Source organism: Urocitellus parryii, chromosome 1 (genome assembly GCF_045843805.1).
Source record: "Urocitellus parryii isolate mUroPar1 chromosome 1, mUroPar1.hap1, whole genome shotgun sequence".
Taxonomy (NCBI): domain Eukaryota; kingdom Metazoa; phylum Chordata; class Mammalia; order Rodentia; family Sciuridae; genus Urocitellus; species Urocitellus parryii.
In genome coordinates this window covers 262,916,682-262,935,037 of record NC_135531.1, presented here as the reverse complement: position 1 = coordinate 262,935,037, position 18,356 = coordinate 262,916,682, and the positions used below count along the sequence as shown (strand labels likewise).

The 18,356-nt window shown below is 38.0% G+C and overlaps 1 protein-coding gene across 10 annotated transcripts in view; it reads left to right on the top strand.

Annotated features, from left to right (window-relative positions):
• Positions 1–18,356, top strand: part of Fn1 (fibronectin 1) — a 64,884-nt gene that overhangs the window by 18,418 nt on the left and 28,110 nt on the right. For all 10 annotated transcript variants that reach the window (XM_026402345.2, XM_077803499.1, XM_077803510.1 and 7 more), the window contains exons 13-23: positions 2,728–2,849; positions 4,789–4,972; positions 5,166–5,342; positions 6,036–6,164; positions 6,265–6,354; positions 7,019–7,213; positions 8,091–8,363; positions 9,769–10,035; positions 14,284–14,378; positions 15,848–16,016; positions 16,429–16,515. In XM_026402345.2, coding sequence (XP_026258130.2) covers positions 2,728–2,849; positions 4,789–4,972; positions 5,166–5,342; positions 6,036–6,164; positions 6,265–6,354; positions 7,019–7,213; positions 8,091–8,363; positions 9,769–10,035; positions 14,284–14,378; positions 15,848–16,016; positions 16,429–16,515 — 1,788 coding nt within the window. The remainder of the gene's footprint in view (positions 1–2,727; positions 2,850–4,788; positions 4,973–5,165; positions 5,343–6,035; positions 6,165–6,264; positions 6,355–7,018; positions 7,214–8,090; positions 8,364–9,768; positions 10,036–14,283; positions 14,379–15,847; positions 16,017–16,428; positions 16,516–18,356) is intronic.

The window sequence follows — 18,356 nt, the reverse complement described above, 5'->3', positions numbered from 1 at the left end:
GAATAAAGGGACAACAGATTGCCAACAGATAGTCTCTGAGCCCTGTTCTGTTTGTTCCTCCTACAGAGGACTTGTTAGAGTTGTTCAAACTAGCAAAAGATACGTGGCTTTTGGTTTGTTAATAAGCAACTAGGAGAACACAGAGCTTAGCAAATTAAACAGAGGGAAAAGTGACTGAGTCTAAAAATCATGAATGTTTAACTTCTACAGGGTCACCGTTACTGGAAATTAATCATTTTGACCTTATTTTAAGCTGTTTTTATAAGGGTAGACCTGGTGTCTATCTTAACTACTTTATTGTTTGTTTGATCATACTAAAGAAGAAAGGGAGTAAAGATTTTGGTGGTGAATTATTGGTAGTATATTGCTACTATATGCCAGAGAGGTTAATTGGAGAATTTCTACCAACCAGCCAATATTAAAAGAATGAGCAAATCCAGCGTGACTGTGCACACTGTAATCCTAGCTACTGTAAAGGGTGAGGCAGGAGAATCTCAAGTTCAAGGCCAGTCTGGGAAATTTTGTGAGGCCTTGTTTCAAAATAAAATTTAAAAAGGGCTGGTGATGTAGCTCATTGGTAGAGACCTTGCTTATTAGTACTTGGGAGTCCCTGGATTCAATCCAGCATCACCAAAAAAATAAAAAATGAATAAATAAAGGTCAAAAATTTAAATATTGTCAATGGTGTCTGGATTGTATGTAGTATAAAGTAGAGTGTGGTGATTAAAAGGAATTTAATTGACTTCACAAATAACTGACACAGTTTCTTTGCTTCTTGGGCAAAAATATGCTAAGTCTCCATTTGTTATTCAGTGCAGTTCCATTAAAGGTGTGCCACGGCATAAGCCTCAACATTAAAACCTAGAATTTCAGAACAGCGAAGGAAAAGGGGCGACTCTAGTGTGCTTCTCTTTGGCTAGGATCAAACCATCATGGTAACTTTTTCCCATATCCCTTCATTCCCCTTTGTCATCCTCCTCCTCGTGGACATGGCAGTATAATTATTCTTCAAGGTGACTTGTATTGTCTTTTAAAAACTATCTTCATAGATGTTCATTCTTCATAAACTTCCCCCCGCCTCAAAGTCATGATTGACACCCTAAATAAAATGTATACCAGGTGTCTCTTTTCCTGAAGAGTTTGTGGTAGGATTTCTTTCAAGGATCAATATTTATACAACCTAATGCCAATGATCATAAATAACTTAAGGATCTGATATTCCTCTATTTACTGACTTATATGAAAGTACTTTAAATAGTCACATCTCTAAAACTTTTCTTAAATATTTATCTTTAAAAACATATTCATATTTGTGAGAATCTCCATGAACAGAGGGATGTCTCAAAGAGGGTCATGTAACTTTTGCCAATTGATTAAAACAAACATCCTGCATGTTCTGTGAAATATGTGTCACTTTAGAATGGAAAACTGTGAATTTTATATATGAACTTTGATAGCCATGTGGCCTGGAAATATGTACCCTCAATGAAATTAAGATTCAAAGAATATTTGGATCTCCAACCAACTTTGAATTTTTGAGAGTCAGTGTATTATTCTAGGACTTTTAAGTATACCTAGATTTACAAGTTAGATAATTATTCTGCTAGAGAAGACTTTGTTTTCAAAGATAATTTAATGGCTAAGATACTAAATATATATATATTCGAAAATAAATATACTTTTCCCTGAGACCTTTCAGGAAACTTAAATCTGTGAATAATCTGGTGAAGTGCTTTATTAAACATACAAAATTCTTGGAAAGGTTATTGATTACAAAGAACTTTTTTTTATTCCTAGAAAATTGAACATTGGCTGACATTATAGAGAATACAGTGTTTAAGAGAAAGATAGTTTTCTGTTCTATAAACCTAAATATTTCAGGACTGTTTTGTTTTATCCTAAGTGGAGTCTATTGTATTAACAAATTGATTCTCTTTCCTTATTTTTCCTTTTCCTTAAACAAAAGAACCAAGTCCATAACAGTCACACATACCAAGATGTGGAAACATTGAATTTATTATGCACTTCATAATGTCATTTTAGTTGTTAACTCTTTTTGAAAAAATTTTTTTGATCTTTTAATAATTTGACCAGTGGTGTGATTTTAGAGTATACTTTTTGAATAGAAATAAAACTAGATTTCTTTTTTCAAACTGACAGAATGCTTAGGCTGATGAGAAATAAAACTGGGTTTTTAATTATTACCTTTGTCTATTTGCCTAAGATTCGGCACCATTTAGAAATGTGTTTGTTTTACATCATGTCATATGGCCTTTGGAATGTTGTTTTCTTCTCAGATAGCAGAGTCATTGGTAATGAAACTTTCACAAATTAGAATTTTCTTTAAAGGAAACAATATAATCAGTAAATGAAGTTTGTATTCTGAATTACATTGTCTGTGTTAAAGCAATTTCACAATTGTTTCACAATTTTCCTTTGAAAATAAAGAAGAAAACAGATTAAGGAGATTTAAAAAAAACAATAGTTTTATTTGTTGTAAGCATTTGTGTTTCTCATTTGAAGAACAATAATAATCATCTAAGAAAGAATTTGTTGCATTGATTTCCAGTGTCAGGAGGTAAAAGGCTTTACCAAGCCCAGATCATTTTTATTATAGTAATATTAACTGATAAGCAATCTGTTTTTAATGATGACATCCATGAACATTAAATTTTAAATTGGAGTGAATACTCTATATAACCAAATCTCATCTTTTAAATTTTTTAGGTACATCTGGTCCTGTCCAAGTAATTATCACTGAGACCCCCAGTCAGCCCAACTCTCACCCCATCCATTGGAATGCACCAGAACCATCTCACATCACCAAGTACATTCTCAGGTGGAGACCTGTGAGTATCCATCCAGAAACCCTGAATATTGAGTATTCCGACCTCACCAAATTCTGATATGTTTCTTTTGTTTGTTTCTAGCTTTTGAGTCAACAGATCTGATTAACTATCAGTATGTTTTCTTAGTGAGAATATGTGGTCAATCAAATTGACTGTTTTTTTTTTTGTATTTAGAATTTAGAAATTTATGTTACAAATGATCTTTGCAAGGAATTAGAAATGATAGCATAAACTTAATCTTGCCCAATGTGGGAAGATAATCTAATTTTTTTGCATGTCTTTCAACTCTATTAAAGGAAGAACTTATTGGGATCCGTCCTGTAAATTAATTCCTTTCTTTTTTGATTCACTTTTTAAACCATATTTTTGTTTTTTGTTTTGTTTTATGTGTGGTACTGAGGATCAAACCCCAGGCATCCTGCATGCCAGGCAAGTGCTCTACCACAGAGCCACATCTCCAGCCTAAGATTCATTGTTTCAAGCATTAATTTTATCTCCTAAGGTTATTTAGATAGAAGAGAAAGAGATGGATGAGAGGAAAGTGCAGATGAGGGATGATAGTTGGTTTATTTAAAGAATGAGCCCTGTGATTTTCTAAACGTCTAGAAACTGAAGAAACCATACCAAGAAAGATAATGTCCATTAAGCTTTAGTTTTTCTTACCCTCTCAAACCTACCCCAATACAACTTCTAAGTTCATAACACGATTTGAGGAACAGTACTTTAAATACAGGAGAAAATGTCTATTAAAATGAAAACTTTTCGATTGTTTCCTTATGAGTATATTTTCTAATCTTTTCTTCTGATAGCTAATTTTAAAAGCTCCCATTGAATACAAGTTTACTACCAATTTGGAGCTAATTTTAATGACTAATTTCAAAATTTTTCACAGAGTATTTGAGTTAAAATTTAAGTTCAAAGGATACTAGGATCACTTTCATTTATCCCCAAAATATAAATGGGCACTTGAGCATTTGAATTAAATCTGTGAACTGGTTGATTGGGCAATTAAAAAGAAAAATCACTGGGGATACAAAATGTATTTTGATACTCATACTACTTTGAATATTTATACTTAAAAGGATTTCGATTTGTTTGAAGTTAGGGTGTTTCTTCTCCACACATTCTATTGCAGTGAGCTTTGTGATCTATGACATATTAATGAAGTTGAACAGGATGTGAAAATGTAAACCAGGAACAAAAGATTAAATAAACTGAAATTACATTCTTCTATAGTCTTGCCCAAAGTTGGCTGACCACTTTTGATGGGATAATTTGTATCCAAGAATGAGTCACAAAACCAGACCAGTTGAATCTTGTTTGTGCTGTCCCCAGAATCTGAATCGCAAAAACAGTATGGTGCCTTTGGACACTTCCGCAGGACAAGAGACTTGAATTGTATCCCACCAACTTAAAAGATGATAGAACATATTTCCCATTTTAGAAAGGAAACTATCTCTGCTTATTGTAAAAATGGGGAAAAAAGTGGGCAAGATGAAAATTTAGGATATCATAATTGTATTCACCAATATTAAGTAATTGCTCTGGCCCAAGCAAAGGTGTTCAGCGCTTGCAAATTCATAACCTCCAGCTTGTCACATAACTCTTGGTTTTTCCACCTGTAAAATGAATGCAGTAATACCAACACTACTGAGTAGGATGCAGGGAGGTGAAGATCAGTGAGAGAAAGCAAGCAAAACAGCACAGAGCTACAAACTCTCAATAAATAATACTTACAATACAATTATTAACTTCAACAAACTTTACTACTAGCCCCTGTTCTGAATTCAGTTTTCCACGATCGTCCTCCAGAGTGGAGCTGAAAATCTCCTCATTTGTCTTTGAAGATTGCTCACCCTCATTCATCTCTGAATGTGCATCCTTGCAAACTCTTGTGTGATTTTTTTCTTTTTTTTTTAAATTTCATTTAAATTTTCAGAAAAATTCTGTGGGCCGTTGGAAAGACGCTACCATTCCTGGTCACTTAAACTCCTACGTCATCAAAGGCCTGACCCCAGGAGTGATATATGAGGGGCAGCTCATCAGTTTTCAGCAGTATGGCCACAGAGAAGTGACACGCTTCGACTTCACCACCACCAGCAGCAGCACCCCCAAAGGGACTAGTACGTACCTAGCATCCTCCTGTCTACACCTGGGTATCCCAGATTGGGCTCCCTGCAGGACCTGCTTCATTCTCAGTTCAATTCCTTCCGTGAATGGCACCTCCATTTTTTAAATGACAGTATTCTTCAGACAAGAAGGGTGAACATTCTAGAAAACTCAAGGACTGCTCTCCCCCTTTCTGTGGCACTCTAGGCAACACCGTGACAGGAGAGACGACACCTTTGTCACCGGTGGTGGCCACATCTGAATCTGTGACTGAAATCACTGCCAGCAGCTTTGTGGTCTCATGGGTCTCAGCTTCCGATACTTTGTCTGGATTCCGGGTGGTGTATGAGCTGAGTGAGGAGGGAGCTGAGCCACGGTACCTGGGTAAGCTAAACACGTTGTCTCAGGACAGGTTTGGAGGGGTGATGGGTAAACCCCCTGGGGACAGGGCATCATACCTGGTCTGAACACTCTCCCCTCTGATAAGTCGGGGAGGGGCTGACCCTTTACAGAACTGGCTGGGTTCCTGTGAGCAACGACACTTTGTCCTGGTCCCTGATGTGAGCTTCACTGAGCACCAAGTATTTGCCTGGACATAGGTTTGCACAACAGAAACTATTTTCTCATGGCAGTGATTGTATATGAGCACTACCTCTGATGATGGTAGCTTTGAAGAGTGCTCAGGTCCTTTGCTTATGCTTTTCAGATTCCCATGGTTAGAGATCTTTTACAAAGTTTGTTGAACTCATTCATGGGACCAGCATCCAGGTCAAGAAAAAGAATATCCCTCCCACCCCAACCCCCATCACTTTCTGCCCATTGCTGCTACTATGACTTATAACCACACGGGAGCTATTTTCAAAAATTTGGGGGTGGATTATTAAAACTATGCATCTTTAGGAGAAGATTTTGGAAAAACGAAAGAAGAAATATCCCATGGTACATTAATAATCACTGATTATCTTTTACTACATCTCCTTCTAGTCTTTTCCCCCCTGTGATGTGTAGTTCTTCTTAGATCAGCTGTGGAGGCATTGGTTTGCTTTGATCAGTGACCTTTCCTTTTTTATTCCAAAGAACTCCCGAGCACGGCCACTTCTGTGAGCATCCCTGACCTGCTTCCTGGCCGAAAGTACATTGTAAATGTCTATCAGATAGCCGAAGACGGGGAGCAAAGTTTGATTCTGTCAACCTCACAGACAACAGGTACCTGTGTGCTACGTGGTGTTCAAGGAATCCTTTTGTAAAAGCAGGGCTATAGCAAAGTTGCCCAGCTGCCTCACTTCCTCCTTCCTTTCTTTGTTAGCTCCTGACGCCCCTCCTGACCCTACTGTGGGCCAAGTTGATGACACCTCCATTGTTGTTCGCTGGAGCAGACCCCAGGCACCAATCACAGGTGGGCTTAGCCTTGTTCTTTGGCTTCTTTGTTAATCTTTATGGCTAAGTATGGCAAGAGCAGATTCAGACTGTGGATCAGTGTAACATTCCATTTTACCACCTCCTTACACACACACACACACACACACACACACACTCATGCACACACCCCTGCAAAGGCAGCTCATTGGCCATTACAGCAAGCATTACCAGGGCTGTAGAGGTGTGGCATTTCTGAAAACCTTACACTAAGGCTTACTCTTAAAGAAGAGCTAAGTTGCCTATTCAGCCTCATAATAGAGGTTCCTCAAAGACACACACAGGGCTTGAGAGCTCTGTGTTCAGGCTGGTTCATTAATTGCTTCCATAATCCAGAGCTCAAAGAAGAGAAATCAGCCTAGCATGAAGATTTCCACCTACTGGCTTTTCTAATTGACAGTTATTAAGTATCTCGTGTCTTCAAGGATGATATTTATTATTAAAAAGGTTTGTATGGCTCTTCTTATTTTATCTTTGTGCTGAATAGTCATTAGAAGTGGTAGCATTGAAAGAAACAAAAAGAATCTTGCTGATTCTTAACTAATCAAGCAAGGTGTAAGGGTGACTAGAGAGGGGAGGATTCATGATTTTCTTAGCCTCCGTTTTATAAAACAGCACTTCATACTTTTCTCCTGACCCTGCAGGGTACAGAATAGTCTATGCACCATCAGAAGAGGGCGGTAGCACCGAGCTCAACCTCCCCGAGACTGCCAACTCTGTCACCCTCAGTGACTTGCAGCCTGGAGTTCAGTACAACATCACCATCTATGCCGTGGAAGAAAACCAGGAGAGTACTCCTGTCTTCATCCAGCAAGAAACCACGGGCACCCCACGGTCAGGTAATGCTCCCTTGGTGTCTTCTCCCCTGGGGCAGCTAGATAACAGGTAGACCTCCTGGGATCCAGTTCATTCCATTAGCCTCCTGGGGAGAACTGGAGTACAAAGACAAGGGCTGATAGTCCCTGAGGGAGGGTTGCTTTCTCTCTGTCAGTAGTTCCTACATCCAAATCATCTTAAACTAAGGATATTCTGCTGAAGTGTCCACAATATAAGTAAGGGAGCTTATCAGCTGTTGGCACTTCTAGTCAAAAAACAATTTTACCATCAATTTTTCTTATTTTTTTCCTCAGAAGCCTAGGGTCATTTTATCTGTTGCTCTTAGGATTATTATAAAATAGTTCAGTAAAATAAGACCATCTTATCTTTTGGGCAGTTACCTTAAACTGGATTTTTTAAATGTTTAACTTCTCTCTCCAAATTGACACCTCTTATGCTGTAAACTCATACATTTACCTATGTATTTTAGACACAAAACTTCAAATTTCATAATGTAAGCAGTATGACTGAACCATGAAAATCTATGCAAAAAAAGCCAATTATCTGGTTAAGAGACAAAATTTAGCAGTGCTCTGGAGGGTAGCTCCATGAAGTGCCTAACATGTCCAGGAAAATGGCCTTAAAGACAGTTTTCAGCTGGCCATGGTGGTGCACATCTGTAATCCCAGCAACCTGAGAGACTGAGGCAGGATTTCAAGTTCAAGGCCAGCCTCAGCAACTTATCCAGGCCCTAAGCCACATAGTGAGACCCTGTCTCAAAATAAAAAATTAAAAGGGCTGGGGATGTGGCTTAGTGGTAAAGTTTCCCTGGCTTAAATTTCTAGTACAAAAAAAAAAAAAGTTGGAATTGTGAATGACTTGCTGTTTCTTGTCTGTTAGATAAAGTTCCCCCTCCTAAAGACCTGCAGTTTGTGGAAGTGACAGACGTGAAGGTCACCATCATGTGGACACCCCCTGACAGTGCAGTGACCGGCTATCGTGTGGATGTGATCCCTGTCAACTTGCCTGGGGAGCACGGGCAGAGGCTGCCCATTAACAGGAACACTTTTGCAGAAGTCATGGGGTTGTCCCCCGGGGCCACCTATTACTTCAAGGTCTTTGCCGTGAACCAGGGGAGGGAGAGCAAGCCTCTGATTGCACAACAGACAACCAGTATGTACTCTTCCTACCTGTGTCTGCCCCACCCCCAGCTTCTCCACCCTCACATCTGACCTATGTGGAAGTGCAACCTTGCTGTTCTATTAACCTCCTGGGTTTACACTTAGCAGTAGAAAAATGCCCAACAGGGAGACTGTGTATTGAATGTAAAGCTCACTAAACTTGGAATGAAAATTCAGATAAGCTCTGTGGATGGTAAATGGTAATCCATTTCCAATACTCAGGGGGATGGCACTAAGAGAACCTAATTTCCTTTGCTAATGGAAACATGGTTAAGTAATTTGAGTGCATTTTTTATTTAATAAATATATCTAGATCTAAGTTAAAATGTAAACTACTAACATTTTTATAGTAGAATTTAAGAATTGTAGTTGTTGGGTTAGGGATGTAGCTCAGTGGTGGAGCACTTACCTAATATGTTCAACACTGCAAAAAAAAAATGTGGAAATGAATAAGTGTCTACTATTTTGAATACTGAGTTGTCTGCTCAGTTCTAGCAAAGCACTCTACTCATATTTAATCTTCATTTTAATCTTATAAAGGAAAATATTATTATCTTTACTGGATTCAGAAAGAAACTTAAACATTTTTGAAGTTCTGCAAATTGTAAGGTCATAGAGCTAAGAAGAGATAGAACTGGCTCTAAAATCTGACTTTTTGATTCTGGACTCCCTGTTTTCAATTATACCCAGCCACCTTCTAAAGATTTCTTGTATCTGAAATGTGTTCTAGAATTCTGAGGGGAAACTGCTAGTTGTCATACTCAAGAAGAAAACCCACAATGGATGTGATTCTTTCAGATAGTACAAAGTCACCCATGTCCTACTGAGAATCTGAGGTTCTGGGCCTGTTCTAATGACTATAATTAGTGTCTACTCAGAACCATGCGAAAATAACATTTATTTCTCCAGCAAAGGACTATTCATTTAATAAATGCATAAACTCTTCCTTTGATCCATAGGGAACTTCCGTCTTGCTGTCCTTTCTATTGAGTTTATCTCTCTTCCCATAACCTTTCTGGCTCTGAGCAAATTGTGGGGTTCACAAGTATTTGTTTTGCTTTTTTAAGAAAATGCCATCGCTTTAATGTAATTGTAATTTCTGAGTGTGATGGGAGATCTTGCTGAAAATGAGACTCTCCAAAGGATAACCCTCAAAGGGAAAAGGTCAAGGATTTCTCATGGCTGACACAGTGTTTAGGCAAAGTTGTACAAAGTGCTCTGCCTCTTAAAGGCTCATTTTCTCCAGAGTTTTGACTTTTCCTTTAGTTTCTACCTTAAGTAGAAGAAACGCAACACTGTTTGGTTGAAACGCAACACTGTTTGGTCAAGCTTTAAGATTTCAATGAGATAATTACTGATCTAAATATTTCTTGACATGTTTCATCTTTTTTTTCTAGAACTGGATGCTCCCACTAACCTCCAATTTGTCAATGAAAGTGACACAAGTGTCCTGGTAACTTGGACCCCACCTCGGGCCCGGATCTCAGGGTACCGACTGACGGTGGGCCTAACCCGAGGAGGCCGGCCCAAGCAGTACAATGTGGGGCCCTCTGTCTCCAAGTACCCCCTGAGGAACCTGCAGCCTGGGTCTGAGTACACTGTCACCCTCGTAGGTATCAAAGGCGACCAAGAGACCCCCAAAGCCACTGGAGTCTTCTCTACATGTAAGCCAAAATTTAGTTCTTTTTTTTTTTTTTTTAATGGTGCTGGGGATTGAACCTAAGGCCTTGTGCATGTAAGACAAGCACTCTACCAACTGAGCTGTATCCCCAGCCGTATCATAGGTTCTTTACTGTATTTTTGCAGTCTCTGTTCTTCCATTTTTAAAGGTTAACTTTAAAAACTTAGTAGATCATTTAAAGCAATGCTACTAAAAATGTGCTCTACGGATTGGCTACTGGGCTATAAATTGTTTATTATTCATCTGCTAAAGACAAGGAGCTTGTGCCAGAATGTAATTCAACAGCATGCTATTTCATTTAGCTGATACAATTTTTGAAGAAAGATCTTCTCTATGAGGGCTGGTGATGTGACTGCATCAGCAAAACACATGCCTAGCATGCCCAAAGCCCTGGGTTTGATCTATAGTGGCTCAAAAAAAAAGAAAAAAAATTTTTTTTTTTTTTTGCATACATTGACAAGTTCCTTATTTCCTCCTAGGCTAGCACTTTGAGTAGCATAATGACCCTGCAATTAGAAAAATTGAATTCTATGGGACAAAATAAATTTACCAAATAGTTAAGACAAACTAAATCAGCATCTCTACTATAGTTTATTACATTGGGCATCAAATGATAGCCATACAAGCAGAATCAAAAATATCTAGGGACTGAGCAGAAACCAACCAATAGAGCAAGAAGCTGAGGAAATTATTTCTCCCAAGTGTTGTTGACTGCAAAGCATTAAATACTTCTAAAGTATTTAAAGGACACAAAAACGAACTTTCTTTTCTTTCATTTTTTTTCTTTTCCTTAAAAAACTCTTGAAGTTCCACAGAGGGTGAAGATTCTAACAATAATTTTTGGTCATGTTTCTACTTTTGCTCAACATTTTAGAGGAAATGGTCTTAAATCTTCTATACATACACATCACAATAAAGGCCTCTATTCACAAACTGATTTCCACTAAGTACATTCCATTTACATTACAAAGAATTATGAGACTCCTTATTGCTAGCAGAATATTATTTGTTATTTTCAACTTGACATTTTGAATTATGAAAACATCTAACATAAGCACTTTTTCAGCATATATTGCAACTATGTACTAGTTTTCAATTTCCCAAAAGCTTCCCACAAATCTTCCTCTTTTACTAATTTAAAAATATAGACATTCAAAAGCAGTCAAAAAAAAAAAAGTCAAGACAACCCTTAGTTTGTACATCACTCTGGAATTTATTTCCCAAAGAAAACTCTCTATAAATGTTTCCCCATAGGAATCCATACTTCACCAAAAACTTATTTCCTTTTAAATTTGGTGTCTGGCCAGTGAAGGCTTTTTCCTAAATGATTGTTAATCACAGGCAAATGACATTTGCTTTTAATTTGAAAGAAAGTTCACCTTAAAATTTCACTCTTTTATGTCATCTGGTTCTGAGAGAGCCTAAAATCTGCTCTCGTGAAATTGTCTTTGTATTTCTTAAGAAAGGCCTTCACTGAGTTAGAATGGAAAGTCCAGTACCTGTTTCCTTTCAGCAGACAGCCTTTTTTACTGAAATGTAGAATTATATAGTTGTCTTTTTCATTAGCATGAGGCATATTTTATGTACTTTTCTTTTTTGGCTGGATAGAGTGTCTATGAAATGAAAGAGAATTTTTAGTGAAGATAACAATAATTAAGTGGAGTGAGGGGATCAGTACAGGAACTTTTCTTGGGGGGGAGAACTTTGATATACTTATTGGAAATGCTATTTTTTGCTCTCTTGAATATGTTTTATATATATATATATATATTTACTTAAAATATAATTATATTTGAATTAAAATGCTAATACCAAAATTAATTTTTATTATGTAAAGGTTAACATAGTACATTGCAGAGTATACTTTCAAAAAACATTTGGTGAAGAGATGATTGATTGAGAAAGAAATGATAATGAGAACCACTCAGGCCAGCTTATATTTAAATAAACCAACGTAAACAAGGAGTTATACAACTTCATTTGAACCTCAAACACTCCTGTGGCTGTAAACATCCGCAGAGCTTGCTGTTTTTGAAATTACTTTTAACTTTCTGTAGCTTTTTTACTGTCTTACTAAGCTGAATTCTGGGAATAACTTTCCTGAGTTTTATAACTTGTGCTGAATTCTTAAGAGCAAATGTGAGAAAAGTGGGAAGAAGCAGCTGTTTCTGGGGAAAATATGGCTCACTCCTTTATTGATAGGGCATATTTTATTTCTTTAACAGCCAGGCAGTTCTTCACCTAACAAGACCTTCCAGAATCTGTAACTCATAGTTAACAGTCACATCCTTTGTTTGACATCAGTTTGTGGGTTTGTGGTTTGGTGATTTTCCTGTAATGGTCTTCCCAGACAGAGAGAATCATCTTAAACTTGGGAAGATTTTCCCTGGCTAGCTCAAGCAATAGAAAATACCCAGTTCTAAAGTCCAGGACTGTTGGAGAGAATGTAATTTGTGAAAAAGTTGTGGCTTTCACAGATGTTCAATAAAAGAAATTGACTGTTCTCTAAATTATTTCTTGTGGGCCATTAAAAATGGTGACCCCCGGCTGGCCCTGGTATTTTGGCAAAGTGGGCCACAGCCACGTGATGTATGATTTCAGAGGTGCTGGAGAGCACCAAGGATCACCCACCCCCGTTTCCCCAAATGCCACCAGAATAATATACTTAACAAAATAGCTCACTAAACCTTAGTTCAGTTCAGCCATGATAGCAGTCTCTGCAAAATGGCCCACACAGATATTTGACTTTTTCCCACACAGTATTTTAAAAATAAAAATAAGAAATAAGACATTAAAATCCAGACTGAGGGGGAAAAACAGGAAGAATTGCAGTGTTGAGTCTAAATTCCCACATGGCATAGAAAGAAAAAAAAAATATTTGATTGGAGCTACATAGACTAGAGTCTGAAGACTTTTTAATCTCTGTTGGTGTAATTCTGGAGGATAACTCTTTGTCTCACTAGCCATTCATGATTTAGAATAAATGCTTTCAGTAGTTATTTTTCCCAGTGAGAACAGAGTTTGATTGGGACATAAAATGGAAGGAATTGTGAAGGCATAACCCAGGGCTACTAATGTGCTCCAAACCCTTGAACTTAATTCACTCAACTCAAACTTCTTGGCTTCCAAAGCCTCATCTAAGTTTATAACAAGAATTTGCAAGGCTGTTGGGAATGCCTGCCTTAACTGTGTACATATGCTCTTTCTCCTCCTCGCTTTTTTGAAGACATTTTAAAAATTTGTCCTTTTTAGGTATACATGATATAGAGTGTATTTTGACATACACATATGGAGTATAACTTTTTCTAATTCGATTCCGGTTTTTGAAGTTGTACAGGATATGGAGTTTCACTGGTGGTATTCATATATGAACATAGAAAAGTTATGTCCAATTCATTCTGCTTTCTTTCCTGTTTCCATCCCCACTCCCTTCCCTTCATTCCCCTTTGTCTAATCCCTTGCTTTAAGGAATATTTTTCACTAAGAGAAATAACTGGTGCTAGGATGCTAGAAGATGCAAAATAAACCTTTGTTATGATTTCTAATTCTAGTGATAGGATACTAAACTTCTATAGAATTCTTATGAATGAACAATCATATATTAAAAGGATGAATTTTTACAATTAAAATACAACCATGATTTCAGAATTTTTTAACTTTTATATGGCATCACTTACTGCAACCAAGCAACCAAAAATATTGGTCACCATTGTGGAAAATCCATCAAAAAGCTATTTTTAGATCACATCTGTAATTTTACCATTGCTCTTAATGTTTAAGAAACCAAATGATCCTCTGTTTGCAGTGACCAATTACATATTTTATAAGGGACTTTATTCTGTTATAAGAAAATTTATTGTCACCAAACTCAAATCCCAACAATAATGAAAAGCCACAAATCACAGAATCTAAGGAGTTGAAAGGTTGTCTAGCCACCTGTTATACTCAAGTGTGATTCACAGACCAGAGTTGGCATCATTGGCCAGTTTGAAAAGCTAGCTCCCCAACCCCGTGCTGGACCTCCAGAATCAGCACCTGGATTTTCACCAGGTTATTTGTGTGGCACATTGATCATTGAGAAGCACTTCTCTTCTCATCTGATGAAGTAACTCCTTCTCCATCTACTGGTTCATTAAACTCAAGTTCTAGATAAAGATACTTGTTTTTTTACATTTTCTACCATCATTTACGAGTTGAAGGTGTTGAACACATGTGTTGGTTCATTTCACAGTGCAGCCATCGAGCTCCATTCCACCTTTCAACACAGAGGTCACTGAGACCACCATTGTGATCACATGGATCCCTGTTCCAAGGATTGGGTTTAAGGTAAACTGCAGATGTTCCTAAATTCTTGCAATGCAGGCTTGATAGAGCCGTCCTGTTTTTGCATGCAGTAGATAGAAGCTGTTCAGGAAAGGAGACCTGGGTGTTGTCACCTGCCTCTGTTCACACCTGGAGGATCCCCTTGCTTACCTTGTTCAGTTGCTGCAAGGATGGACTGAGGTTGTGTGTGTGCTTTGCAAAGGGGAAAACATTAGCATGGACCTGTTAGTTGTTGCTGTTTTTATTTTCTCTATCCTTTCCCCCAGGGAACTACATTTAAGAAAAATGTAGGAGAACTCCATTTGATATGTTGTTCTAAATGGGTGCCAAGCAGTTCACAAAAGCCAATTTGGGGAGAACAATTAAACTCGGAGTCATTTAAAAATCACACTTTTATCCAATCAGTTTCCTTTTGACTTGTTCAAAGCCCCATGGGTAAATCTCTTTAATAGAGGTTAAGATTGAGGTCTCCCCTGTAGATATCTGGATTCATGTTCTTTAAAGTAATGATATTAGGGAAATGATGAATACAAATGAATATGCTTGAAAGAATTACTTTTGTTGTTTATGTAGAGAATGGAGGAAGAAATAATTCATCGAGACTGGAAATTAAGACTAAACCCCCAGGATTGTTTTTAAAATAAGCCAGAGGTCATTTCCTTTTTGAGTATGTAATGGCCATATTGATGATTAGGCCACTTATTGAGACTCCTTTTTGAAGTGTGCCAATGTACCTTGTGGATTTCCTTTAATGGCATCAATCTAGCTTTCAGATGCTGCGTAGCATATGAAGGATTTCTCTGAGATCTAACACCATTTCATAACACAATGTTACCTGGGTTTTTGAAATAGAAATTTGAAAGGATTTAAAACTATGGGCACATTTATTTTAATTCTTCTTTTGTAACATATCCTGTAGCTGAAACTGTGAACATAATGTCTTCAACAGGAGGATTTTTTTTTTTGTGTGTGTGTGTATGTGTTTAATAAGAGGTGCTACAGAGGCTGGTGCCCTGAAATGGCAACTGAAAAGTGAACTGGATGTAAAAAACTCATTTAATAGAGTTCCTAGGGAATTTCCTCTCACACAAAAGAAAATAGAAGTGAACTATATCATGTGGCCCAAAGCCCCCTGTTTATACCAGAAGGTCCTTTATCAAGCAAATCAGCATTTTTAATAGAAGGTTCCAGGCATTTCTCTGGAACCTTCCATCACAAACCACCTTAGTGCCATTTGGACGATACCTCTTCTACCCTGGCTCCAATCTAGGGAATTTCCAGCTGAGGTTGGAAATAGAACTACGTATGGCACGTCCCCAGTGCCTCCCCAGTGAAAGTACATTGTGTGTTTCTGAGGAGCCATGATATGTAAAGTCTAACCACAACCTCTCAACATGTATCTAGTTTATAATTTAACTATTATTTAACCAGAAATGCTTGTCCTTTGTGTTGATGTGCTCTCCTCCCTCTAGCTGGGTGTGCGACCAAGCCAGGGAGGTGAGGCCCCACGAGAAGTGACTTCAGACTCAGGAAGCATTGTCGTGTCTGGCTTGACTCCAGGAGTGGAATATGATTACAGCGTCCAAGTCCTGAGAGATGGGAAAGAAGTCGAACAGCCGATTGTCAACAGAGTGGTGACACGTAGGGAGAGTTCTTGTGCTTTTTTCTTTTCTTTTAGCTTTTCAAACTGTTCTACTTTTTAAAATCTGTCAATAGCACTATTTATAAGAATAGTATGGGGGAAAAATCTTATCCCGACTTACTATTTAGAAATTTGGAAGAGCGGATCCAACTCATGCCAGGTATTTTGGGGCATAAGATATGTTCTTTCCGTGTCAAGAGTATTTGCAAACTGGAAAGATGGAAATAATTCCATTAGTAGTACAAAATAATCGTGCACCATGTTTTCATACTATAACTTCTATAATTTCACCAATTCTGGAAGGAAGGGAGGGAGGGAAGAAGGGAAAAGAAAGAAGAGGAAGAAACATTCCCCTGGCCAAGTACTTTGTGTGAGCTGTCATGTTTAATTTAACATTTTCTTTTTGCATAGCACTGTCTCCACCGACAAACTTGCACCTGGAGGCCAACCCTGATACTGGCGAGCTTACTGTGTCCTGGGAGAGGAGCACCACCCCAGGTAGGCCTGGGACCAGTCAGAGGGTTTCCAAAACCAAGATTTTATACTAAACAAAAGTTTCAGCTCATGTTGGTTGCATCCATACCTGCTATACTTAACTTGAGGAATGAATATACCTAGTTTATTACTTAACTCGTTCTTATTTTACTGTTAAAATTTTTGTAAGAAGTAGCTGGGTGCAGTGGCACATGCCTGCAATCCCAGTGGCTTAGGAGGCTGAGGCAGGAGGATTGTGAGTTCAAAGCCAGCTTCAGCAACTTAGTGAGGCCCTTAGCAATTCAATAAGACCCTGTCTCTAAAATAAAATGTAATATTAAAAACAAAATAAAGAGGCTGGGATATAGCTCAATTGGTAGAGTGCTTGCCTCACATGCATAATGCCCTGGGTTCAATCCCCAGGACCACAAAGAAAAAAATAAAATAAAGGCTGCTGCGGATGTGGCTCAGGGGTACATTGCCCCTAATTGCCCGTAGGTTCAATCCCTGGTACAAAAATAAAAATCTGTAAGAAGTATTTCTTGCACACCTCTACTGCTATGTGGGTATAAAACTGAGGTAATTATCTCTAAGTCTGATCAGTCTATACAATCACACAAAGTAAAAGTAGCTCAAAATATCCTTTCTAATCTCCCTCTGAAGTCTAGAATGATTTTGGTGAAGTTTTTTTTTGTTGTTGTTGTTGTTTATTTGTTTTTAAATATATGAACACATAGTTTAAGCCAAAGCTACCCAGTTTCCAACTGAGTTACTCTGCTTTTGAAACTTTCTGCTGGGGAGTGAGTTTCATGCTGGCTGGCAGCTAGTCATTCATCTCCAGTCTCAATGGCCTCATCAGATGATCACAAGCCAATGCAATGACCTAAATATTTTTTTTCCCATCCAGCTGGATTTCCTTGTATAACACTTTAGTGTTCACCTTGTTCCTAATGATAAAATAGACCCTTGTTTCCTTGTCCTTTAGAAAGTTTAACGTCATCACTCTTCCACCTCTTATCTTTGGTTCCTGAAGATCTCTAGTTGTCACCATCTACTTGAATCTCTCCCTTCTCTCCCTCAATCCTTTTACTGCCCAATTTCCATGGTTCCTGAAGTCTTCAATAATTTATAAACTTTTTCTAGAATGAGCGGCATCACCTTGGTTTCTCTTCCTGAAAATCCCATAGGTCGAGAGTGTTTCGTACCATGCAGGTAAAATGGGATGGCCCTCGGCAGTCCTACAGAGACTTGATCATTAAGAGAAAGCAGGGAGAGTGGTAGGAGGAGAGGAATTTGGTCATCATTTCCCCGTTTTCCAAGATTTCCTTTCTTTTCTGTTGTTGCTGAAAGGTAGCATTATTTTTTTGTAGTTGACACACAAAATTTATACATATTTTGGGTGTACAGTAAAATAATTGAATACATAGATACAGTGTGTAATGATCAAATAAGCATCTCCATCTCCTCTTATTATTTCTGTGTGTTGGGCATCTTCAGACTTTTCTACTTAGTTCAAAATATATTATAGATCATTATAGACTATAGTCACCCTGCTGGGCTGTAGAACACTAAAACGAATCCCTCCTATCTACCTGTATTCTGGTTCCATTTTCTTACCTACCTACCTTTCTTTTTCTTTTTCTTCCTTCCCTCCTTGCTTCTTCCTTCCTGCCTTCTTTCTTTCTGTTTTTGGTAACAGGAATGAAGCCCAGGGGTGCTTAACCACTGAGCCACATCGTCAGCCCCCTTTTTAAAAAATTTTTATCTTGAGACAGGGTCTCACTAAGCTGCTTAGGGCCTCATTTAATTGCTGAGGCTGGCCTCAAACTTAAGATCCTCCTGCTTCAGCCTCCCAAACTGGCTGT